Source organism: Rhamphochromis sp. 'chilingali' (assembly GCF_963969265.1).
Source record: "Rhamphochromis sp. 'chilingali' genome assembly, chromosome: 10".
Taxonomy (NCBI): Eukaryota; Metazoa; Chordata; class Actinopteri; order Cichliformes; family Cichlidae; genus Rhamphochromis; species Rhamphochromis sp. 'chilingali'.
In genome coordinates this window covers 17,946,457-17,973,062 of record NC_137937.1, presented here as the reverse complement: position 1 = coordinate 17,973,062, position 26,606 = coordinate 17,946,457, and the positions used below count along the sequence as shown (strand labels likewise).

At 40.4% G+C, this 26,606-nt stretch overlaps 2 protein-coding genes across 7 annotated transcripts in view; both read right to left on the bottom strand.

Moving 5' to 3' along the window:
* LOC308404934 (uncharacterized protein) overlaps positions 1-3,674 on the bottom strand; it is a 36,259-nt gene extending 32,585 nt beyond the window's left edge. Inside the window, exon 1 of the mRNA XM_080895242.1 lies at positions 3,434-3,674. Within this exon, the coding sequence (XP_080751368.1) occupies positions 3,434-3,525 (92 nt within the window). The 5' untranslated portion in view covers positions 3,526-3,674. The remainder of the gene's footprint in view (positions 1-3,433) is intronic.
* Positions 3,675-12,872: 9,198 nt separating this feature from the next.
* The window catches only part of rhobtb4 (Rho related BTB domain containing 4), a 38,403-nt gene continuing 24,669 nt past the window's right edge, over positions 12,873-26,606 (bottom strand). For all 6 annotated transcript variants that reach the window (XM_080893253.1, XM_080893256.1, XM_080893255.1 and 3 more), the window contains 8 exons: positions 25,699-25,884; positions 24,494-25,313; positions 24,091-24,310; positions 23,006-23,124; positions 18,525-18,675; positions 18,148-18,236; positions 17,892-17,997; positions 12,873-17,367 (listed from right to left, as the gene is read on the bottom strand). In XM_080893253.1, the coding sequence (XP_080749379.1) occupies positions 17,189-17,367; positions 17,892-17,997; positions 18,148-18,236; positions 18,525-18,675; positions 23,006-23,124; positions 24,091-24,310; positions 24,494-25,313; positions 25,699-25,884 (1,870 nt within the window). In that variant the 3' untranslated portion in view covers positions 12,873-17,188. The remainder of the gene's footprint in view (positions 17,368-17,891; positions 17,998-18,147; positions 18,237-18,524; positions 18,676-23,005; positions 23,125-24,090; positions 24,311-24,493; positions 25,314-25,698; positions 25,885-26,606) is intronic.

The following is a 26,606-nucleotide window of genomic DNA, read 5'->3' as shown; positions in this document are numbered from 1 at the left end:
ATGGCTGATGCTGATTTCCTACATTTCCCACTGACTTTTGAAATCTTATTAAAGAAATGGTAAATGGACTGCTACTTATACAGCACTTTTTTTTCTAATCCATTTGAACGCTCAAAGCGCTTTCTTGCTACAATGCTCATTCACTTATTCACACTTTTTCTATGCTTACGAGCTTTTAACCTGACATCCACATAATCATACTCCAGATGATGCATCAGGGGCGACTCAGGGTTCAGTATCTTGCCTGAGGATAGCTTGACATGTAATCACAGGCTAGAGGAGCTAGGCATTATTAGAGTACTATCCTACTACTACACACTGCCCCAAAGTAGCAATACAAAGAAAATGATTAATGTAACAATAAGTAATATTCATTTAACAATTTACAAGCAGCAAAAACAGCACGCCAATTACAATTTGGGCAGTTTTCCTGACGAAACTGGATGCCTTTAAATAATAAACGTCACTTGTGGCAAATTTCTATTTCAAAGCAACAATGCTGAAACCTAACACCTGTAATTCTGTGACCATTAACATTTGATGACAGATCGCCTGGCTGTTACACTTCTGCCAAAAAACAGATCACAAATGAAGGTATTACATCACTCAACAATAAGTCATTTCAAACCAAAGAGGGAATTTTTTTTAGCAGCTTAGGAACAATTCCATACCACCTTAATGACAAATATCTCTTTAATGAATGTAAATATTGGATTATCTATAACTAGAAAAACAATCAAGAATCAGCCAAGATTGACTGCTGAATGCTCTAAGCACAATGACTCAGTTACTATGTCACTCTCAATGCTATTTATGCAGCACATTTAACTACATGAAAATTCAATGTATTTTCCATAACAGATAAAAACATAAAAAACAACTACTATAATGAACTCAGGTGTTTACTTTATGTGTCACTACCTAGCTGCAGTCATCCCCTGCAAGAGAATTAAGTGTGATCTGCAAGAATAATGTTGATAAAAAAAACAACAACAATGTGTTAATCTTGCCCAGGGCCACAGATGTCTAGATATAGCCCACACTTTTTCTGATGAAAACACTCCACAACTTCATATGAATTCCTATCTTATATGATTTGCGTGGCTGAAACAAAAGCATAAACATTATTTTACCTCCTGCTTGCATTCCGAGGTGCTAGAACAACAACTTTGTGTTGTACAACATGAAAAGCAAAGGTTAGTTATGTAAATTATGACTTCTTACAATTCATAAGATTGCACTGTTGTATTGTAAAAATAGATCTGAACTATTTTCTTTTATTTCTTCCTTTTAAAAGGCATGCAAACACAGCTTCTGAGTAACACAATTGGTAGTCTTGAGTGGTCCAGGAGACTAAGCACAGACCTCCAAGGCTGTCTGTTGAACAGAGAAGTCTGAATGATGGATGCATTGAAATTGCCCGTCTTTCCTTCAGAGTCTCGCCCACAAAGGGTCTGTTTCCCATTCAGGACACAAGGTCATTAGATAATACACACGAGGATCGCAAGGCCACACAGTGGGGCGGGATCATTCAGCACAACAAGCCTCCGCAAAAACTTCTTGACGCCTTAACTCAAGTAGTCTCTGCAGGAAGTATATGCCCATCCAGAAACAAATATACTGATGTGAAAGCTCACATACACATTGAAATTTCACAGATGGTTACACATGCACAAGGATGGGCTGAATAGTTTGACAGTGGGAATCATGACATCATCATGTTCCCCTCCCACCTCGCTATTCAGTCACAGCAGAATTATTTATCCTTTGAAAGCGGGTTAAATGAATGCTTAGGAATGCCCTTTTCTTTCTTTCTTTTTTCTATTTTTCCTCTGTTGTAATCACAGGCATATGCATCCACACATGTTTGTAGATTTGTTTTAGGCACCTGGTTGGCAGAGACCCAATCAAGATTTTGTTATTCAGCGAAGCTGTGGGGGAAATGTCCTCAAATGAGGAACTGCTGGTTCAGTGAAGTGTCAGCATGTCAGGACAAAAAGTTATTCTGAACATGGAAACTTTGAGAGGTTTGCCAAAATTAAGAAAGAGTGGAAACTGAGCAAGTTATGCTCTGGATGTGGAAAAGTGTTTCCACTCCATTCGTGAAGCTGTCAGATTTCAGCTTGTCATGGTTAACTCAAAGCGCTCTGAAACTCATTTCCTGAGTGGCGTTGTTAGTTCCAAATTGAAGCCAGGAAGAATGTAGGAAGAAAGTGGGCGGGGGAGAGAGGTTTGAGGCAGAGGGAGATGAAGCAGGGATGGACCAAGTCTGTCCTCTACTTCCACTTGGGCACATGCTCGAGCTGGGGTCTTGGATTTTTTTTTCTTCGTCAAAGTGAGTGGATGTAAAGCAAGAGAGGGGTAAATTTGCATGTATTTAATTTTAACTTTACTGAGTATAGCCTGCAACAACATGCTCATATCAGAGGATTACAAAATGCACAAGCACACACACAATGTGCATGAAATTTTAAAAAAAAAAAAAAAAAAAAAGAGGAAGGGGAGTACACAATAAGACTGACACTGTTTGTAAAAGAAGGGTAGATCACCATAGTGACAGATCAGCCAAACCCTATGGCAAAAACATGAGTCAATGAGTCAAGTGTCAGATGCTCAGGTTACATGGGCATGATCTCAGTCCAGCATTCTTAGAACCTAATAAATGTATTTCTTTCTCTTTTCATTAGTCTGTTAAATAATCTGAAAACTAGATCTGACATTAAAAACAACTGATTAAATGAAACTTTCCTAAACTGTGAATTTAGGTTGAATATTGGTTCTTCATCTAGCTACACCCCCCGGCCAGTAAGATTTCTCCTAAAACTTTGTTAGTCATCTTCGCTATTGCTCTACATTAATAAGTCTCGTTGCTCATGTGGAGTTACTCATGCATGCAGTGCTGCCTTTCAAATTAAGAGGCCTCTGCCTGAAAGACAGCCCATGTCATGGATCAGCACATCTGCAGAAAGACGATCCGGCAAAGCCTCACAATTCCTGGGGGAGAATAGCAAAGTCACGGAGATCCAGGTGCCGCGCACCGAGCCACACCAGCAGCCTGGCGTGCGTAATAAAGCAATTAAAAGTGAGTGCATCCCTTTGGCAATAAACCACCCTGCGTGCACAGGACTTGCAAATACATAGCAGGCTGTGAGCTATCTCTGTGTTGGCCACCTCCATATCCGTCACTGGATTAGCTTAAATCTGCCCTCTTCTTACGCAAGAGGCTGTTTTCCATCTTACGCGCATGGAAAACAAGATGGAGAGCATGAAAGTTTGACTAAAGTAGCGAACTTTACTTGAATTTCTGACCGCGTTATAAAAAATATAAACGCTAACAGAACAACAAAGTCGGAGCTCGGTCTGCTCTTATGAAAAAGGATAAACTCAGGTGTGGCTGGCAGATGCAGATTTGTGTAAAAGCAATATGTGTTACCAGCTCGTGGAAGAACGGGGGTTGAGGATGTCCTCTTTGGCCGTGAACAGCGACAGGCTGTAGGTATCAAGGTTGACCGTTCGCTTGCTCATTGTGGCAAAAGTTTCCAGACCACTCCCGCAGCTTCTCTGTTCACGGGTCCCGATGCGTCTCGGGGTGGGGATTAGAGTATTTTCTGGAGAACAGTCGCAGCAGAAAACTGGGGTTCGGCCGAGACAAAACTGCAGCAAATGTGTCCACGTTCATTCAATGTGGCCCTTTTAGGTCCAAAAGGAGCGATCCGTGCAGCCGCTGCGCACTCACAGCGCGGAGGAGACTGGGACTGCACACGGTCTTTGTGCAGCTGGTTAAGAATACGTTTTTATGGGGAGCGCCCCACCTCCTGTTAAGAGAGTGGAAAGCCTAATGACTTCACTAGCTGGTCACTTGGAAGAAAAAGTGTGCAGCAGAGGAACACGGCCACTGAGCTGCACTGTTCGCGAAACAAAGAGACGTTTTCATTTCCCAAGTTAATAACTGGGCAACTTGACGAAATTTATTACTTAACTGATGGACCACAACTTGAGGCAATTCAATAAATATAATTATTTTGTTCTAATTGTCTTTTCTCCCTCACTATAATGTTTTTGATAGCAAAAATGGGAACAAAAACGAAACACAATGGGAATTTCTGATGTTTAGAGGGGCTATGGGAGAGTGCAGCAGCCTTGGATCTGTCACTCTCTCTTTGTCTCTGATTCTTGTGAATCGGACACCTCTGGTCCTTGGCAAACTCCGCAGAAGCATTTTACAGTGAAGGCAATCTCTCAATAAGCCAAAGAAGGAACAATTTCATGGGAGCCAAGTGTGAAGCAGGCTGTGGATTACACACACACAAAAAAGCAGAGGAGACTGTTTAAGTATTTAGCTGCTGGGGGCCTGTTCAGCTGCAGCTCAAGCAGGGACGCACACACTCACATACGCACATAAACTGTCCACGAGCTCGTAAATACACACACTGCCATGCATTCATGCACAGGCTCCCACATGCACACTTACACAAGCTGTGAACTCTAAGGCACTCCCTCTTAACATGCAAACACACAAATGGATGTGCACGCACACACATTCACACAGTGGTATTTGCCTTTGGGTCAGTGGCACAGGAGTTTAAGATCTTGGATTATGGGAATGTTCCTGAGCTCTTTAATTTACTTAGCAGTCATTCTTAAGTAATCCAGGACAGATGCAGAGGATAAAAGTCACAGGTTTTTATGTTCTGATGTGTCAGGCTCAGGTTAGGTATGACCACATAAATTTCAACTTTGTGTCATGTTTCCCCCCCTAACATTTAATATGCTTTGCAGTGTTATTCACTGCTAAGGTTAGACCTGGAATGGCTGAGTAATCCTTTTGAGAATACTGACACAGTCACTGCTATCACTGATGAAAAAACTTCCCTGTAAGGCAAAATGTTTCCAGTTTCATCTCTTGGGGTATAAACTTTGCTTTACAGTCAGAGAAGCAGTTAATAGGTCTATAACATTAAGCATATAGATGAGAGACAACTGCACACGTGTTTGATAGAGAATAGCTTTGTGATGTTGCCATCATTTGAATAAACGCTGAAGTACTGATACACAATAGATATGATACTTTTTAACTGTGAAATGTCACTCTGTCACTTTTTTTGAAATGATCTCCCTACAAACCCTGCGTCTGGTAAGCCCACAGCAAGCAGCACACTCAAACTCAGCTTTTTTGGCTAGAATTTGCATGACACAAGGACAGGGGCCGTGACATCGCTATACCACTATTATTGTTACAACTTCCTGCTATTAGAGGCTCTCCTGCCCGTCCAGCCTTTCAACTCTTCAGTGTGGATGTGAACTGCAATGCTGTTATGCTCCAGTTCAGAAAACCTTGGCATTTCCTCTGCTTGGGTGCGGAGGCAGCTGTTGTTGGAGATGATTCTATGTCCAGTGGGGATTTGTGTGTGTGTGTGTGTGTGTGTGTGTGTGTGTGTGTGTGTGTGTGTGTGTGTGTGTGTGTGTGTGTGTGTGTGTGTGTGTGTGTGTGTGTGTGTGTGTGTGACAGCTAATGGGGATTTTCTCTTCTTTTACTGAAACTTCTTATCCAGTTGTGACAGACCTTTTGTTCAGTTTCCTGCTTTCCTGACAAAGTTTAAACCCACTGGTTTCCTTAAACTAATAGTTTAAGTGTGAGTGACAAAGTGCTGAGTGGCCCAGTCAGAAAAACATCCTCTATGAGTTTCTTACATTAGTCTTTAATTCAGAATCCACTCATAGATGTGTCTCTTTCTTTTGTGAAATCAGTGATTCTTCCACTAGCTTATAATTGCATAACACAGAAAGCAAAACTAATTTCTGCCACGAAAAAGCAGAGTTTATTACACGTAGTCATGGATAGCTTCAAATCTCTCCTGGAGTGCATCAATGCTTGCGTGGCAGGTTTATGCGTCCTTCGACCCGATGGACGGTGTGAAAAGGTCAGAGATGCATTTAGAGTTAAGGGGTCACAGCTTGAGCTTTTTTCCACCCGTTTTTTTCTACACTTCAGGAGTAACATGTTTCGCATTAGTGGTGACGGAAGACTTTTAGAGGTAAGGACCTGCATGCCCACTCATGTGCGATAGCGTGCTGCCAGATTATTAGTGTCTGTACACTTGCAATGATTTTAAATCGTCTGTTCATGTCATAAATACAGCCTTGTGTTGTAAATTTACTTTTATACAATAAGAGCTGCAGGCATGTCTCCAACCTTTTAACTTCCCTATTGCACTATATTTCATACAAGTCAGACCTTGCTGAATATGATCCTATTTTCTATGCAAATCATTAAGTGTATTAAGCTTGTCCATGCAAAGTTGTTTAAGAAGTTCGTCTTCTTCTCTGACAAATGCTTCACATCTTCAAAGGATGTCTGATAAGTGTTCATCAGGTACTCGAATGTGCTTGAATTACTGCATTAATAGGTTATCATGTATTCTTATGCTTATTCCAATTCTACTTATTATTTTATTATTACAGCGGATCCATGACAATTTAGAATCTCTGTCTCACCTCTTCTTGCAATAGCAATGATCATTTCAGTATTTCGTTTCAGTTTTGCTCATTTTTGATACTGAGGTGAACATAGGTGAGGCTCACGAATTGCAGTGATGAGTGGAACTGAGTAAAAGTTACACAGGTCATACTAAGTGATATGTCAGTGAGGCACATGCATATATCTAAAAGCTGAACTCCAACATGGTGTAACATGAAAAGATAAGTGAGGTTGATTCAGGTTCCTGGCGAGTTTTACGAGCTAAGTAAATGACTGAGCCAGGTAGAAGTTGGAAACAAAAGAAAAGATGGAGTGTTTTCAGCAAATGCACTTGTTGTTTGTCTGAGAAGAAGCGAGAATAGTAGAGCCAGAGCTCGGCACGTGTTCTGTGAATCTGGATGTCTTCTCTTTGGGCTTCAAGCTGAGGTCACTACTCAACTATGCGCCTTCACAACAACCTTGAGATATCTTTCCCCTGGGCTTCAGTGTGAACACAAATGTGTGCATGAATCTAAATGTCCATGCACGTGTTTTGTTCAGTTCTAAATCACATTGTCACTTTTGCAAAGGCTTAAAACAAGCGATTTTCCATATTGACCTGCTATTTTCTCTTTACTTTGTCTCATTAGGAATAAGAGTCAGACTTCTTCGTCGGTTCAACATTACCTTACCTAACTGAAATACAGCACTGTGCAAAAATCATGTACCACAGCTTATTTCTTTTAATTTTGCAATGCAGCAATTTAATAAAACGTGTCTATGCATACATAAAAATATGGTATATATGAAGAAAAACAGAACTGATACAATTCTAACAAACTTGAAAGTCAATGTTTGATATGACCACTTTTATTTTTCACTTGAACTCTGAGCTCTCGTGTAGTTTCTTTGAGACGTGTTTGGGAATAGTTCTCCAGGCTGATGTTAATGAAGAATGGCTTCCTCAAAAATCCCCAAGAATGGCTTCTTGACACACGTCCTTCCAGCGAGACCATTTCACTGACCATACTTCAGTGAACAGCAGATGATTGAACTGAAGGGTTAGATGCAACTGTCTACTGCGGAAACTGTTCATCTGCTGTACATATATATATTTATTAGGGCTGCTACTTCTTCTGTTGTCCTCATTTACCAAGATAGCCCAAATTTCTGGATAATAGGTCTTTGTGAATCACCCTGTTAGTGCAAAAATGCGATTTTATTTCTCTGAAGCTGAAGTGTCTTTGTGTCAAGTTGCTACAAACAAAATGCCCAAAGATACAATTTCACAGTGGTTGTTTGCTAAGTTGTCTGCTATCCGTGGACACAGAACTGGTTCATCCCTTGAGTCAGGTGTCTTTTCTCACTTTGGATGAATCATAGATCATCAAAACAAACATTTTGGGACCAAAATCTAAAGAATCAACAGTGGCTTATGACTTTTGGACAGTACTGTATGTCAAGCCTAAACAAATGACAGGGCTTTGCAGGACTATATAGAGAACATACATTTGTGTTTAAAATTGATTTCCATGACTGCTTGCCGAAATAAAATAGCTCTTAAGTTCGTCGACAGTGTGAGAATGATATAGGTTTCATGAAATTTGCTTTGAGAGGCCCTGATTTGAAGATGTGTTTAGGAATTTGGGAGGGGGTGGGAGTTTTGTCTGAGAAGCAGACCTTGGGGAGAACTAGACAAACATCATATAAATGAAACATACTCTGAGGAGGGCAAAATAAGGAATGTGCCATCACTCAATCATTGTAAGTAAATTAAGTACATTTGGTAGTAAAGGTTTTCTGCATTAAAAAAAATAAAATCGTAATATAATGTAAGTGAGATAATAATGTAAGTGTGTCATTGAATATTTAAAAGCTTAAAAGCCCCAACACCCACATTTGATTCACAATAGAACATAAAAACATATCAAATGTTTCCACTGATGCATTTGACTTTTTCGTGAACCATATTAGCAGCAACATGTCTCAAAGAAGTTGACAAGGGGTCAACAAAAGACTGAAAAAGTGAAGTAACTTGTCTGCAAACTTTAGACACAGTTTGCATATGCATATGATCAGTTTATAAAAGTGGGTTTTAACCTTTGGTCCACTAGCAGTTGAGGTGAAGACCCAAGTCAATCAGTTTGTGCTCTTCTCCGCTGAACAACAAGGCATTGTGCTTTAAATACATCTCATCTTATCTGCTGCAAGAGAAGCCAAGGAAATGAGAGCCAGATGTGGTGATGTCAGCACACGTCTGTGACTCTAAAGTAGTGCTCAGTGATGCTGTGGTGCAAAAGCAGGGGCAAAGTTTGTGGGAAATATGAACACAGCCCACAACTGACACGGCATTAAAGGTCTGTAATCAGTGTTCAGATTGATGCTGGTGACCGTGGAGGTTGAGGTTGCTGCTACAAAAAGCTCATAAGTTCCTTCGTTTTATAAGAAGATGAAAGGAGAACTGATACACGTCATTGGCTGTTAAAATTTGTTGGTAGACAGCTTGACTGGTGAGTTTTAAAAGGCTGTGATTGTGACTTGCACGCACTCACGCAGGCACAGATCAGGAGTGCAAATGGATGTGGAAATTTCGCTCCCTGCAATCACCGCGTCGTCTTGTCACGAAAGTTAAAGATCATCAGCCAAATCGCTAAACGCGTTTCTGTGGCAGCCTCGAGTTTCTGTGGCTTACTGTGATCCCTAACCAGACGTTATTAAAAACCTCAGCTCGCATCATCTTGATCTTGATGATGCTTGTTCAGGGGTTCGCTTAATGACAACTGCTGATTCAGTCTTTCTTTCATAGAACACTTTAAAGACACAAAAAGACTTAAGATAATGATTGGATGTTGGACAGAATTTCAGGTAGCCGTGACATCATGAAGGTCTTGCTTCAGAAAGAGCTGGGATCAGCCGACACATGGAAGATTGTGCCAGAAACTCCAGACAGCAGCCACATCTTTTTTTCTTGATTATAAAGTTTACGGCTCATTCGAGACACAAAACTATTTTATTGCTTTTCGGTTGACTTCTTTTTAACACATACCTATTTCTTTTCGAGGTATTGTGTCTTCAGTTCAGTTCAGTTCATTTTTATTTCAAACATTTCAAACATGTGCCTTCACAATCATTACAAAATATCATTCCATTATTTGTTTGAAAAGGAGTAGGCTGAAGTATTTACTTATTTGTCCCTACCCCCTCAAGTTTTACCTCTCATTCATTTAATTTTTTTTTTTGTCTTAAATTAAACAAACAACATATGAAACATATAAACATATGAAGTAAAACAAAACATAACATACATAAATCAAAAACAAGAAATTAGCAAGCCCCACCACAGTATAGTTTCTTTCATATGAAAAATACAGAATGTGTATATTTGCAGATACACAAGTTATGGAAAAACAACAAACCAAAACAAAACAAAAAAACAAAAAAACAACCAAAAAAGAACCGCAACACCATTACCAGCAACATTACCATCCTGGGTTAACCCCGTTTTCTTCATTCTTATACTTATTTAAAATTAGGTTTTTATATTTTACTTTAAACTTTTTTATGTTTTGACTGTCTTTTATTTCTTCTGTTAGACTGTTCCATAATTTAACTCCTGAAATTGAGATTGACATAGTTCTTAAAGTTGTTCTAGCACTTTGTATTTTTAAATTCCATTTCCCTCTTAAGTTATACCCACCTTCTCTTTCTATGAACAATTTACAGATTTCTTTGGGAAGCAATTTATTTCTGACTTTATACATTATTTGCGCTGTTTTAAGCTTCACCAAGTCTTGGAATTTAATAGCTTGCATTTTGACAAAGAGTGCATTTGTATGGTCCCTGTACCCTACATTATTTATTAATCTAATGGCCCTTTTCTGTATTATAGTTATTGTTTGTGTGTTACTTTTGTATGTGTTTCCCCAGACCTCTACACAGTAGCTCATATATGGCAGTAGTAAAGCACAGTATAAAATGTGCAGTGCTTTCTGATCCAACATATGCTTTGCTTTTCCCAGGACGGCAATGCCCCGTGCCAATTTCCCCCGAACATAAGTAATGTGTGGCTTCCAACAGAGCTTGTGGTCAATGATCACCCCAAGAAATTTTATTTCATTTACTCTTTCTAAATATACATTGTCAACACATATTTCTACTTCGATGTTTTTCTTTTGGTTTCCAAACAACATAAATTTGGTTTTATCGAGATTCAATGATAATTTATTTATATCTTCTTCTAATAAACCTGTGCATTTATTTCTTTCCACTAGGTGGCACATGTGCACCAAACTGACGTTCAAACAAAGCCAAAGATAATATAGAAAAGGTGAGAGAACGGCTTAAGGTTTGTTTTGTTTTGCTTTTTCAAATTTAATAATGCAAAATTCCTAGAATTTACTCTAGTGGTCATTTATCTATATCATAGCACATTGGTTTTAAAATACAGGCAGGAAAGGTCTGAACACTTGGAAACAGAATACTGGAACTCTGCTTCCTCAAAATAAAGCTTTACAGTGGGAACATCACATCACAGAAAAGCGGAAAACCGTGTTACTCCAGCCCCAGCACTATTTATGTATTTAATAATACACTGGGCATCAGATTAGTTAATACTATGAGCACTATGACGTATTCCTCCTTGAAACAGATGATTGTAAAAATTTAAAAGAAATGGCCATCAGCTTGTTTTCAAATTATGTTTTTTTTTATCACTCATTCTCATTTGAGGACAACTCTCACTGTTTAAATAAAGGCTTCAGTTATAGTGGTACCAGCCAGTTTATTTTTACTTTGTTGGTTCGGAGCTGAACCTCCATTTGCGGCATAGATTCAAAAAGTGTTGGAAACACGCAAACGGTTTGTGTGCAGCTTGTCGCGCTGTGTGTCTGCTAGCTGAAGGTCCAGCTGCTGTCCTGAATGTCATAGCAGAAACTGAAACTCACACCAGGCAACATTTTTATAAACTGCTATGAGCAGGTGCAAACTGTGGCAGCTCTTAGCTGAAAGGATTGACACTGGGTGTGGGCTTCTGCTGCCATAGCCCATCATATGTTTTGTGTTCAGAGATGCTCTCCTGTGTAACTTGGTTATAATTAGTGGTAATTTCAAAAATTACACTTTCCTTCCTATCAGTTCAAAGCAGCCTGTCCATTGTCCTCTGACTTCTGACATAAAGAGTTATGGGTGACAAATTAGTTTTTACCTAGAGAACTGCCACTGACTGGATATTTTCTCTTTCCGGGACAATTCTCTGAAGATATGGTTTTTGGGAAAATCCCAATACACTATCTTTCTGTCAGTCTTGTTATTACAGACTCTTAATAGAAAAGAAATCCTCTTTATGTTGGAAATCCACTGAGGAGCTTTATCATGAGAACAAACAAACTAAAAAAAGAAAGACCCACAATGACGTCCATTCCAGGAAACAGCAAAAGATTAATAGTTTTAATAAAATTCATGTCAAACATTAAAATACTGAAATGGCAAAAAAGAAAAAAAAACCTTTTCTCTACATTTCTTTTTGAATTTATTTTTTATACAAATCACAGTGGTTCAAAAATATTACAAAATTTTCATTTCAAAACATTTTTTGCAAAAGCAGCAAAACATTCTGATTGTTGTAAAAAAAATTTGAAAGCCCTTAATAGTTTGTGAGTGTGGTGTGCTCTTTCTTTTGCCTTTTATTGTAATAAACACAATAACGTACGCAGTACATGTTATTAAGTCGTTTGAGTCGATGGAAACAAAAGTGCATAACAATACTATACAGTATATATGATCCACAAGTTACAGTATAGACCAGGGGGTTAATTCACACCATGTCTCTCTATATGAACACCTCTCTTTTCTTATACATGAATCTAATGAAGAGATACAGTGTGATGAGTAGTTAGAAGATGACAGGTTATGTCCAGCTGGGACGTGTATTAAATTTACAACACTTTATTGTACTTTGGAGAGTACCTACCTTCATTAAAGCATAATGCAGAATAATACAGATGTCACAGCTAACATCTGCCTTCAATCCAAGCAATCATTCACAGATGCAGTTCCCCAAATAAAAGGATACTGAAATAGTGGAAGCAATAGAGTGCACTACAGAATTTGTCTTAAAGACAAAGATTAAGTAGAGAAATGGAAAATTAAATGATATTTTGATTTGGATCAATAAAAACTGGTGTGTATATATATATGGACAGCATACTCATCAGACACATAATAGTCGGCTACATAATAAAATGTGCAGGCACCTGAAAAGGAAACGTTACTCTAAATTGCTGGTTTGCTGGGTTTCTTGGTTTATTTATGTCATCCGCTGTGTAGCTTTTGATGACGTCACTTAGAGAACTTGAAAAGCTCTGTATGTAATCACTGGAAGAATTGACTCCAATAGACTGTAACTACTTTTTGCCTGAATAATAACATTAAAGAAACATAGGTCACTCCACATAAGCTCTAAGATGCTGCATATCAACCTACATTTATTTCTGCGTTCACATGTGTGTTACTTCTTGGCTTAACTGACTTTACTTTGTGCCCGGGAGGCTGTAAGTGCTGTGCCGTCAGCCTGAACAGAGCTAAAAGAGTGAAAATTCACTAAAGGCACAGGAGGAGAGAGACACCAGACACCAAAAACAACAACAACAACAACAACAACAACAACAACAACAACAACAACAAAACCCCAATCCCCCCCAAAAAGTGTTCTCTCCATCACCAGGTGTTACAATAAAATAGGGAGCTCAGGTCTCCAAGGAGGGAAGAACTGCTCCATCTCAAATAGCAGAGGAAAATGTGACAGTAAATACACTGTGATCAAGATAGATAGAGAGATCACGACAATACAAAGGAACTCTACCGCCAGTGTGACAACACATAACTTTTGCCTGTAGGAGTCAGTGTTGGGCAAATGTTGAGCTAAATAAAATGAACAAAGCTTACAGTTTTGGCTCTCCATCACTCCCTCTCTCAACTGCCTCTGGCCTGATGCTCCCTTTCTCGATGCCCTGTCACCCCAAATTAGCTTTCAAATATAATTACTGTTATCAATATTAGTGTTTTTTATGATTTCTATTTTATACATTTCCCACAACCCTGTCAACCTTCAGCGTTGTGATCCCCAAACAGAGTGACAACAACAAAAATTAAGAAACTGCTGTATATGTAACATATATCTAACTGCTGAAACATGCATCATGCCTTATACAATTCCTCTGTCATTACATGCAAACTAAATCCAAACATTACTCTTGGCTTTCAGCCGTTTAGCATCATATTCTTACACTGGATTATAAATCCTTGATTTCAACTGCTCTCTTTCTTTTTTTCAAGATTAAAGAAAAAAAAATGACAGAAACAAGCTTCATTAAGTTTAGTAACTACAGTAACAGCACACATGGAGAGCTGTAACACTGCACCACAGGAACAGATCCTCTGCATTATTTTATCACGCTAACGTGTGTAGTGTATCATTTAGAGCTGGATGCTACCTTCAGCTGTGCAGAGCTAATTTAGCCAAAAGGGCATGTGCATAAAGCCACATAGCGAGGAAAAGAGCTACTGTGGAGTTCAATGCGTACAAGACCTTAAAGAAGCTGAAGAAGTTGTGTCGTCCATCTCGTCACTGAGATGTGGAGGATTTGAAAGACTTGAGTGGAAAAGTCATGCTACAATCTTCAGGTTTACAAACAATCTTACACAAGGATCAATCCATGCTAAGTGCAGAAAAAAAGAGGTATAGTATAGACACACGAAAAAGTGCATTCCAACTCAAATGTCATTGTAATGACAAGGGTAGGCCAGAAATTAACTTCACTCCAAAAGTGGTTGCACCCTCCCAGCGCACAGGCCAGCCAGCGCTAATTAATAAAAAGCTTTGCTTTCTCAAAAACAGTGGTTTGGAAGTTATAATGCAATTGGTGTTGTTGCTACCACTCAGTCATCTGGTCAGTGGAAAAAAACGTAACCATGACGTGAGTCCCGATTCAGAGAAAACACCTTACTCTAAGGCCAGCATATTCTACTATACTAAAAAAACGTTTAAAAGGCCATTTGTCTGCATGAAGTAAACAGAAGGCCAAAGGATTTTGCACAGGCAATCGTCTTAAAAATCCTTCAATAAGAATAATAGCTGAAGATGCATGAAGGATCACCACAGAAAATTTTACAGTTATGATCATGGCCATTGTCTACAGTGTCCTTCATGTCGCTGACTGCAGAACCAGTCTGCAGCTTTAAACTAAGAAGCTGCTAAAATCCCACTTTAGTTTCCAGTTTTGTCCATCTATAAGGCACCTGGACCAAGATAGGCTTAATGGGGACATACTAACCATTAACACCATTAAGACAAAAAGATTCTATGAGAAACTTAAAAGTAAGTTAATCAAAAACAGTCTTTCCTCTTCTTCAGGTCTCTTTTCTAAGTTCTCAAAGCCATGCATTGGGATATTTTTAACTATCTATGCATTTATTCAGGATATGTGTAATCCTGACTGAAATATGCTCACTTTCACTCTTTCTGGAGATGAAACAGCTCAGTTTGCACTTGAGTCTCATGAGGTCCTACTCAACTTCTACTTCAGGAGCTGACAATGACTTTGCACGGTAGAACAGACCAGATGTCTCACACAATCTATCTATCTAGTGCCTGGGTAAAGCTGAGGGGCGCAAACCCACAAATAGAACAACGTGCTAATAGAAATTCATCAACACATCTTTTTTCTTTTTTTCCCTCCACAATCAGTACGAAAGCCTGACAAAATTAGCACCCTCAACAGGAAAATCAGATTTGCTCTCATACGCAGCAATATACTGACAAGTTTCTTGAAACAACGATCACGCCTCCGAATTCAATCTTGATTAACGAAGCAACGTAGATCACGTTGTTTTTGAATCAGAAAGCAGCAAAAAAAAAGGTTTGTAACTGCTGTGGGTTAAATCAGACAAACCACACAATCTAAATATCAATGACCTATTATGACCTCTTACAGACTGTTAGTAAAGGAAGAAGAAACAATAAGGGTTAAAATGCTCCTATGTCAAAATTTAAAACCCCTCCTTAAATTTCTCCATTCTCTTTGCAGGTAAACACAAAAAAAATACACAGGTTCTTGAGTGTGTTCTTCCGAACACCGTCTTACTGTGTCTTCAGCACCATTTTCAAACTGAGCAACAGAAACGAAGGCAATGTTCAGAAGTGACGGTTTTTCTCCTGACACCACAGATTAGAAACACCACCCATCCAAAGGATTCAAATATTTTTCTGCCTTCTTCTTCTCCTACAATCACTTTCACTTCTCTCTTACATCCCTTCTTCCTGAAAAAGAAAAAGAAAAAAGAAAGAAAGGCAGGAAGGAGGCAGAAATAAATAGAAGAAGAAGAATCACAGCTTTGGTATTAATAAATCTGGTGATATATAGTTGTTGTTTTGTTATAAATGCACTAATAACACTGCAGGTGCTGAAGTTTTGTTTTTTTTAACACTGCAAGGATTGAAGTTATACTGGCAATCTCATCAAATGAAAGTATAGTGCAGAAGACACAGGCCTAAAATCCATTAGTGTGAAAGATAGTGTCAGGGCCCTGAGCAGTGCTGCCCCTAGTGGTGTAGGGGTATAAAGGCAGGCTGGCTGAGGTGCTTCAGTGTAACATAGTGGTCGTGGACGTTACAAGCGCAGTTGTTTAATACTGAATCCATCATTCCTCCATGGCGGAGGTATCAAGTAAGGCTGGCCCTCTTTGCCCCCTATTGCTGTGGTCATTCGAGGGTTTCGAGCTTTTTGTTTAGTTTTTGTTGTTTTTTTGTGGCTTTGTGTGCGCAGCAAAGGATTGGGAAGTGCACGGGTGGGTGATAAACACCAAGAACCACCACTTCGGGATCACCGAAGGCTATGATCAATCCTCTTGACAGGAGCATTTTAACGTACTAATTGTTTTAGAGTTCCCCCTTGCCAGCAAACCTCGGCTCTAGATTTACAATCACATCTCGTGTGGTTGTGACGGCAATCATCAGCTTCCTGGAAGTAGTATGCGCCATTTCACCTGATAAAAGTTTCCTAGAAGGCGCCAAACATAAAAAAAAACAAAAAAAAAAAACAATGTTGGAATAATAATTACATTGTCAGTGTCAATTCCTGGGAATACAGTGCTGGTTTTTTTAAGGGGGTGGAAAATGGGCATAGGTCTGTGTGTGCATGCTAACAGTCTGTATAGAAGTGAAGGCAGAGGTAAGCTCCCCCAAGAGAAGCCGCAGTGGTCAATGTGTAATAGTCATTAAGGTCAATGTGAAGGATGGAGACTGAGAGAAATAGAGAGCCCTTGCTCCCAGTCCAATCACTCACGCGGCTTAGACACTGTGAGTGCTGGTGGAGGGACCGAGCTCTTCTGGAGGGACAAAAGGGGCTGCACTGCAACCTCAGGCCATTATCAAACAGGGCGTTTGGGAAGCACTCAACTTGGAAGCATCACTCGATCACAATATACCGCACACATACAATCACACCTCCATGCACATACCCATGAGTTGAATCCACACGTGTCACACAGGATAGCAAAATGCATTTGTGTGGTCACCCACACTTATAAAGAGGCACATACATTCCCCCAAACATGCTGACATCCAGGCATATTAGCTCTGAGGGTCATTTATCCACTAATAGAGGGGTTCGGGGTAATTCTCCTCTATATGTGTGGAGGTGGATGGGGAGGTGCAACTTTCCAGGTTGGGGCGCTTTAAGAGACATGTGGAGAGGAGGATGGATGCCTCCAGAAACACCAGCCCCTTTTGGTGTGTTGCTTGCGCAAGATCTCTTCTTCACGTTCACGTTCCTTCTGGGAGCGCAGGTAGCGATCCTCTTCCTTCAGGAACCACACGGGTGGCCAGCGCTGCTTCTCAAAGTGCCTCTGGTTTTCTGCAGAGAGCAGAGCAAAAAAAAAAAAAAAGGCATGAAAAGAAAAAGTCACTGCAGAAAAAAAGCAACATGAAAACTCTCTGTGTCATTTCAAGATGTGCGCTGATGGAATTAAAGAGTGGTCGAGATCACCTTTTCTGAATAAATGGACATTGTTTCATTTAATTGGTTTCATTTATTCAGTACGGAAATAACACAAAACTTTGGTTTGGCATTCAAATCCTTTTAAAAAGAAATTATTTTAATTGTGATATAACTGACTGAAAACGTTTTCTTCGTCAAAAAAAACAGTAGGTATGCAGCCTCAGTGCTTATCCAGACAAAAAAAATATTTCAGCCCTCCCACTCCAACCAAATGTTTGTGATGATCAAGTCACACTGTGTTGCAGTCCATTAGCAGTGTGTTTAACCCAGAAAATGTACATTCTTGTAGCACTGCAAAGCAAAATAAGGTCCCTACTTTTTTCACTGAGAGAAAAGCTACGTGTCTAAAAGGGATTTGAGGGAGGCAGTTTATTCTTTACCTGGAGATATGGCCTTCATATCTTTGGGAAACTTGCGGCAGATGCTGTTATAATTAGTACAGATGTGATGGAGACACCAAGCTGATAGCTGCTTTGCGTTGTGGAACTGCAAAAAGAGAAGCAGAGAAGAAATGAGGAGTTACAGAGCTGAAAAAAATAGCATCACTATAAAAATATGGATTCCCCCTTTAGCAAAAATGAAAGTAATTCAGCGTCATTAATGAATTATAAATAATTTGTTATTTAAAGGACAGACCTGTGCAAGTTCAAGGTAAGCCAACACCTGCCCATCAATGTCAATTCCTTTCACTGCCAGTCGGAGAAGCTCATCCACAGCGTGCTGCTCTGAAAATGCATAAAAATGGAAACAATCATGTCAGTATTTCCCATTTGCATGCAGCACTTGCACATGGATATCTTTTCTCCCAGTCCTAAATTCTTAGTCTTTAAATCTGCACTAGATGCAAACAGAAGGCTATACGTAAAAATGTTACAGAGTCACTGATAAAAGGAGCAAAGTGCAAGTGATAAAACACTATCAAACGCATGTTCTGTCACATGAAGTGAGAACATGATATTTAAATGAGAGGACGTTCCTTCCTGTGCTCTCAATATGACAGAAAGGATCCCTACCGGTGAGGGCGACGAGACGTGGCAAACAGAGACGGTTGGCCAGAACGATTAGTTCCATGGGCTCCAGACCAGGACAAGGCGTCAGGAGGCCACAGTACAGGAACTCCAGCACCCCTCGCATACAGGCTGTACTGGTGTTAGGGATGGAGACCTGGAAATTTATCATATAAAGGGTAAACAGATCAAAAACAAGGCATGAGATATAAAAAATGCATTGCAGACATTCATTTTCATTAGATATATCCCAGCGGTCCCCAACCCCAGTACCGGTCCGTGAGTCGTTTGGTACCGGGCCGCGAGAGCTGAGGCTCAGGTGTGAAATGTATAGTTTTTAGGGTTTTTATCGGTTTTCAGCGTTATTTTGTTATCGTTTTTATCGTTAACTCGGTTTTCCTGGGTCTTTTCACGTGTGTTATGAATAAATCTTCTTTTTTTCGGTACCGGTACTAGTTTTATTTTGTTGTATTTATCCGCGACACCTTAAAGGCCGGTCCGTGAAAATATTGTCGGGCATAAACCGGTCTGTGGCGCAAAAAAGGTTGGGGACCGCTGATATATCCTCACATGAGTGGTCCTTATGTCAAAAAACACTGCATATTTGTATGTGTCTTCTGAACTTACAATTTTTGTGTTACGACAAAAAAACATGTTGGCAAATTCTGACATGTGGATTGTAATGTTTAGTAAAGGGTAAGGTTTCAGTAATACCAATGAAAGCAGCGCTGTAGGTATCTGGAGGTAAAGGGCAGAGGACATACTGTTCGCATTCCCTTTGATCTTGGCTCAGATGAGGGCTCTATCTGGCTCGTGATGTAAGCAATAGGGCTAAATCCAGATAAACCCCACATACATACAACCGTGCAATGTGGTGCACAGGGAAAACACAAACCTAGCCTCAATGTGCAGACTAAGACACTGACACAGATGAGACAGACTGTGGCAGCGTTCGTCAAAGAGATATACTATGTAGTTCATCTCATTTAGCCACACTCTGTTCTAATGATAAAATAATCTATGACATTTTATCTACTAACTGTTATCAACAAGTTAAGCTAATAATGAGAAAAAATAGCACTCTAGATTCTCACACTTAAAAAGCAGCCTAAAAAACAAGATACTTTAGGCTAATGTTTATAGTTGGGATATGGAGTCTTTTTCTTAAGCTAATTCTTAAGTAAAATGTTCAGCCATATTGACACTGACGCTGCCATAACATCACTTAGACCTGACCATGCTCCTCCTCCACCACTTTTCGGTGGTAAACAAACACATAAAAGCAAAACATCTTAATTACTGCAAGGCTATAACCAGATCCACAAACTAGATGACCGTCTAAGCCTGGGAAGGACAGGAGGAAGGATTATGAGAGTGATAACCTGACCTCTTCAGGAGCACTCTGCCTCAGTGTACCCACTGAGGCACTCACCACCCTTCACTCCTATAGCCAATTAGGAGAATGTCAGCTTAGTGTGACCTGTCGTTATGATAAAAAAAGACACAACGTAGAGCTATGGGTGGCCTCCCAGCTGGATCAGGAAGAATTAATAGATGGACAAAGTCACAGGTTCCGAAAATGTATGAGTACGATCTGTCGGCTCTACTCTTGCCATCATAACTGTTCATTTGTAAGTTTAGTGAAATTTGCAATTACTTGCAAAGCTGCAATGACTAAAAATAAAAGTGCAAATGACACATTCAGGCATAATTTCAACCCTACTCTTCCTGTTATATACAAAAAGGTAGTCAGGAAAAAACAGCGTGCAGCATCACCATAAATGTGACAGAAAAGGGTTAAAAGGGAGAAATTTTTTTCTCACAGTTAAAAAAAAAGGAGTATGACAGAGCTGCAGAGGCTCTCACACTTGATAGACTAGTCTTTTCTCAACATGTAATACTCCACCAGGATACACACTCCCAGGGTGAACACAAAACCACAGACACACACCTAGTAAGTAATCCATGGGTGTACCATGACACAATCAGCGGTCTATCCACAGACACAGCAAACCACAAGAGGTGTCTTTTGACTTGTGCCTTTTGAACAGTACACAATAGAGAAAATTACACCCAGATCACCTTTGAATTCACAAAGAAAAGAAAATCCTTAATGTATGAAATCATTGTACCAATGTTATACTAAAACCAATGCCACAAAAAGTGATGGGGATTTTAAGCACATTTTTTTGTGAGACTCAACTTAATGCTGCTCTGCACAAGTCAAGAATAGCTGTGCAATCGCAGTGCAGCATGAACACCGAAATGTGTGAGCACAAAAATACAGAGAGGGAAGTGTGCCATGGGCATAAAAATAGAGAAACACATCTCTAATCACATGATGCTCTCCCACTTAGAGTTAGGGATTATTAATTTATATATATTTCACAAATATATAAAATACTTACTTCAAACTAATGTGATGGTAACATGATAAGGCTGTTTATTAGCAATGTATTGCCTGTATAAAATGTATCTAGTAGATGCTAATAAATGTGCATTGTGCATTACCTAAGTTTGAAATATAAGTTGTTTTTGGATAACGATAATGTATTATCACCAGATTAATCAGATTCTTTCTTGTCATATTCAGATTTTTAAATTCATTTTTATAAAAATATCACATCATGTTAATACGTATGTCAAATGTGCTCAATGTTCAGGACGATGTGACTAAAGCTAGATCATCTGCTGTTTTAGGGTTGAGCAGTTGTATTGTGTCATGCTCTTAAAGTTCTGCTTCTATTTAAAGACCAGTGTTTGGGGTTTTTAATAGTGTGGTTTAGCATTCACTTCATATGCGCAGCTCACAGGAAGTAAGACACATTAGAGCATGGTAACTTATGGTCTTGTAGCAAATTTGAAAGAAGCAACTTTAAAAGTCAGCAAGCAAAGCAAGAAGTGCACCATCCTGGTGAGTTAAACAACAGCTTACAAATTAGGAGTAAAAAAACAACAACATGTATTTAAGATAAAGCAAATCAGCAAGCAAATAAAATAAAATAAAATAAAACAAAACAAAACAGCTGTTCATAAACAAAATTGCTGACAGCATCATTGTCCGGTCAGGCTTTGAATCTTTGTGTCCAGACCACCTGTCCTCTACGTGCTGCCAGCCTCATGCCATTAACATGAACTGTTTAGTGTAACCATAGACACTAGCAGCCCACCACCAGCAGCAAACACTGCGTCCCCTCACTGATCCCGATGTCCTGTTTTCACTAGTGAAAACAATAGCTGCAATGGTTGTTTTTGCACACAGACTCATGTGGTGTGTTCCAGAAAGAAATCCCATCCATCTGCATGTGCAAACAACAAAAAAAGCAATGCTTTTCTTGACCACAGCTTTATCTTTACCAATTGCTTCAGTTCCAGAAAACTTCCAGAACTTCCAGGGGATTGGGTAACCTAAACCTGCTGACCTTGAGAGTAACCATACCCAGTGGGATCTGGTTCAGCAACACTGTCCGAGGAGTATCAACTCAGTGACAGCCTTTAACTTCCTCTCTGGTTATGTCAGACACATCCTGCACCCAGTAACCTCCTGAAGCTAAACCTCGGGTGATTGCAGCATAAGAAGTCTGACTAAATTTTACTACCCAGAAAAATTTTATGAGAATTTCCCTGGGGCTCACATAACCAGAGAGGAAGTTAAAGGCTGTCACTGAGTTGATAGAAGATGAGAAGAGTTAGTGCAAAATGTGAGCCTTCAACCTATTGACACAACACGATACGCTGTGGTTCACGTCAAACCACAAAAAACAGGAAGTCAGACTCAAAAAGTTCACGTCTGTGTCTTTGTATGACTGCATATTTGTTTTTATGTATACAGGCTATAGACATAAATAGCCAGCTCTAATATAATCAGTGCAAATCATTACATTTTATGGCAAATAATAATGCTTGTATATGAGTTGGGATAAGCCAAGCAGTACTCATGTGCAGGAAATTTGTGTATACGGAGGTGCGGACGTGTGAATTATTATGTAGGTCAATTCTCATGAGCCGTAAAGAGTTTCAACCACATCTACAAGTAAGTAAAAGGTTTGTAGGGCAATCTGATAGCATGGCTAAGATAGCATAATAAAGCTGGTTTTCAAAAGTTTCTAAAAAATAAAAGAAAAAGAAATATCTAATATAGCTCAAGTGTTCTTTGCATCTCTTTTCTAGAGAGCTTATGCATTTAAAGGTTGTTGGATCATATCTGCTACAAATGGGCTTTGGTACACACATAAATACCCTGTTATTATAAACATAAATTATTTAATATTAGTTAGGCTATTAGCCATAAACTGGCATTTACAACATTTCTAATCAATTTCATCTAAAAGGTTTTGGAACATTTCAAAGTGGCCTTAAAAACGTTTCTTGCTAGTTGTGAGTTACTACTGGGAATTTAGCAGGATTTAGGACACGGACACTCGATCCCTTCTCAAAACTTAAAGGTAACTCCATCCTCGACTTTTTCCCACTTTGTCTGAGCTCACCTCCTCAATGTAACTTTCCATGAAAGAGCCACGGAACATGGCCGCCATCCAGTCGCAGCTGGAGATAAGCAGGGGCTTGTGGCCTGGGAGACAACCATCATCCAGTCGGAACACCACATCTAAAACCGGGGCGGAAAAGAGCGTTCATCTCGTGGTATGCCACAGAAGCCCAAGCTACAGAGGGGGAAAGACGGACAAGGCAGACGCCCAGACACACACAAAGACACACGGAGACAGACAGGAGGCCAGACAGACACACACAAAGACACAGGTAGACAGACAGAGAGATAAATTGACGGGGGGACAGAACAGCTTTTGACATAGAGTAAGGGAAGGAGAGTAGATGCAAGGATCACAGAGAAAAATCCTGTGCAAACAAGAGCTTTGATAGAGGAAATGTTTAAGTGACATGAAAATACACTAGCTTCTCCACTGCGGTTCTTAACGTGCCACATGTTAAACTACACCTGTTTTTAATTGAACATTTAATAAGTCATGGGAACATTTCTGCAATTTTTAGATTATTGAAAACTTAGATCCACTAATGTTAATAACGAACACGACACAAACAGTATAGAAAGTAATGAAATTGAGCAAGGGTTTTTTTTTTTGTCAGAAATGTCAGATGTTCACCATTAGCTGGAAACACTGTGGCAACATGCATACACAACAGCTCAGGAGGGAGGGACGACAACACAACACAAATACAGGATACACATAACACCCAACACAAAACAATGTGAAACAACGGTCAGTCATCAAAATGTTTTGACTGTGATTTTGAAAAACATATGAATGCATTTTGCATAGCAAGTACTACATGGAAAGAGAATGACCAAATGTAACACAGGGTGTACATTTTCAGAGAATGAAAGAGAGTGCTGTTTCCTGTCTTCGTCACATGGTCTCCTCAACAACCTCTTGTAACCCTCATTCACTTCTCTTCCCCACACAGACACACGTATACCCAAACACAGACAGACACAAAAACACATACTGATGCATATATGGAAAGCATATACAGTACAAAAAGACCAGTGTTATTGAAAGCATCAAGCCAGTGAGCGGATGGCATTGTGGTTTACCAGCAAATGTCCCCTTATTGAGACACTCCTTGATGCGGTTGGCTCTGCGGACGTGGAAGGCCTTGGTGATCTCCTGGTTCATGAAGCTTTCTCTGTTCAAAACATTGGCCACCATCATTCGCAGGTCAAACACCTCAAGTAGCTCCGCGATGGTGGCGACCTGCATCAGATCTCCTCGACCCTCATCCAAACTGCCGGTGTATAGGTACTGAAGCACAGCCTAGAACAAAAACCAATCAGAGAGGTCAAATATACAGAGCTTTGGAAAGATGAAATCTTTGTTTGTTTCTTTGCTTCTTTTGATTATCAAAGGCTAATCTGCACTAAAATAATGGTGCAGAATATCTCACATATTCCGATCAATAAAATTATTTTCTCAGTAACAGTGTTTTAACTTTATCACCTTGAATGGCTCCTCCTGTATAAGTGCATCCATGGCTACCACAGTCATGAGTCGTGGGTGTCCAGTCACGGGATCATCTATGTGCTCCAAACAAACACTCAAGAACCCCCTTCCCCATCCTGAAAGTGCTCGCCCAGTCCCTAGTGCTCCCATGGAGTACTGGGCTCGAGAAGGAAGTGCATTATCACTCTGGGAAGTCCTCAAAGAGCCCTGCTGGCGCAGCTGGGGTTGATTCAGGCCTCTCACTCCTCCGTCAACCCCATCTTTATCAATATCTAGGCTCTTAGTACGTCCAGCTTGCTCCTTGGCTCCTCTCCGGCTCTGCTCGTCTTCCTCCCCGCTCTCCGATTTTTCCTTGCTCTCCTGTTCCTCCCCCCATGGCCCGGTACACGATCCACCGAGATCAAGGGTGAAGAGGTCATAGAACTTGGAGCAGGACGTAGCCAGATAGACTTTGTGTGCAAAAACTCGAGTAGTGCCACCTTGCAGAAGGAAAAGAACATCAGCACACAGTGGCTGACAGAAAAGGGAGTCGGGGCCCTCGCCGTCTGTTAGAGGCGGGTCTGGGATGCCCACTATGGGGCGTGGTGGCCGAGGAGGCAGGAATGGCGCCTGGAGGAGGGGCCTCTGGACCTTCTTCAGGTGCGACTTCCAGAACTGCAGATGTCGACGGGAGATAAGGGCAGCACGGATTGCATTGTCAAAAACATCTTTGACACCGAACTGGGCAACGATGCTGGTCTCATAGTAGGGAATACCAAGTTCTTTTGCCACCTCGTGGCCTCTCTCTGGAGGAAGGATATCTGTAGGTTTGATGGGTCTGTGAGTGAGAAAGACATAACAATCATAATGATGACAGCAGTCAGATAAAGAACCGCAAGCAATATAATTAGGTGCACAAAACAATGCTATAAGAAAGCGGTATTCATCTCAGTGCTAGTTTTAAGAACAGCTAACATGATGTCACTGATGACATCAGTGCAAGCCAATCTTTTTCAAAAGAGCAGAAAATTGACCGTTTTAACCGTTTTAACTTTTCTTCACAACACAAAGCAAAAACGCATTAAAATTGCCTCATTTATGGTGATTTAGTTCCTGCTGCTGATTAACCAGGCATGCACATCACATGCACATCTCACTGAAGCCACAGGGTCAAGGTTCCCTCTAAACCCGTCTGTTAATGCCTAATGTAAAATGCAACTCACTTGGCTAGCGGTCGGCGCGCCCGGTTAACAGCATCCAGGTCGGCGTAGCGCAGATCCAGCTGGCAACCAACCAGGATGATGGGCGTCCGGGGACAGAAGTGCTTGATCTCCGGGAACCACATGGTGCGGACGTGACGCAGGGAATTGGGATTAGCCAGAGAGAAGCAAAGCACCACTACATCAGACCTAAAAGGGTGGCGAGAGCAGGGGTGAAAAGAATATCAGTGATCTCTCAAAAGGCAAAAAGAGAGGAGGGCTGATTTGTTATGTCATGAGCAGAAGATGCCAGTCATCAGAAGACATGTGGTCTTTGATGGCATCAAGGAGACAGAGATAAAAAAAGGAAATGAAAAGGATCGGTGCTGATTCAACGGACGTCTTGTCAAGTTTATGCTTAAAACATACATGTGTGGATGAAGCTTTTTTGAGCTGCTGCAAGGCACTGCAGGAGCATGGACGGTGCCAGTGAGAAAGCTGGGGTCAGAAGACGTGTGTGCGCGAGTGGGTCTGTGTGTCTGTGATTCTGGGCCTCTGGGCTGCTGATTTGTCTGGCCTGCCCCTCTCTCTCTCTCCCTCTCTCCCGCTCTCTCTTACGTAAATCTCCATAAGCCCTTCAAGGCTACATGGACCACAAAGAGAAAGCTAAGAATAGATCAAAATACACACACACACACACACACACACACACACACGCACACACACACACACACACACACACACACACACACACACACACACACACACACACACACACACACACACACACACACACACGGAATTTCATTTTCTCCTTTTCTGATGTGTTTGAGCAGGCAGACGGCAGCACTTACAGCTGTTCTCCAGAGTTGAAATTTCTGTGACATGTTGGTGCAGGCATTTCTCTTACTAGGTAATGTTTGACTGAGCTT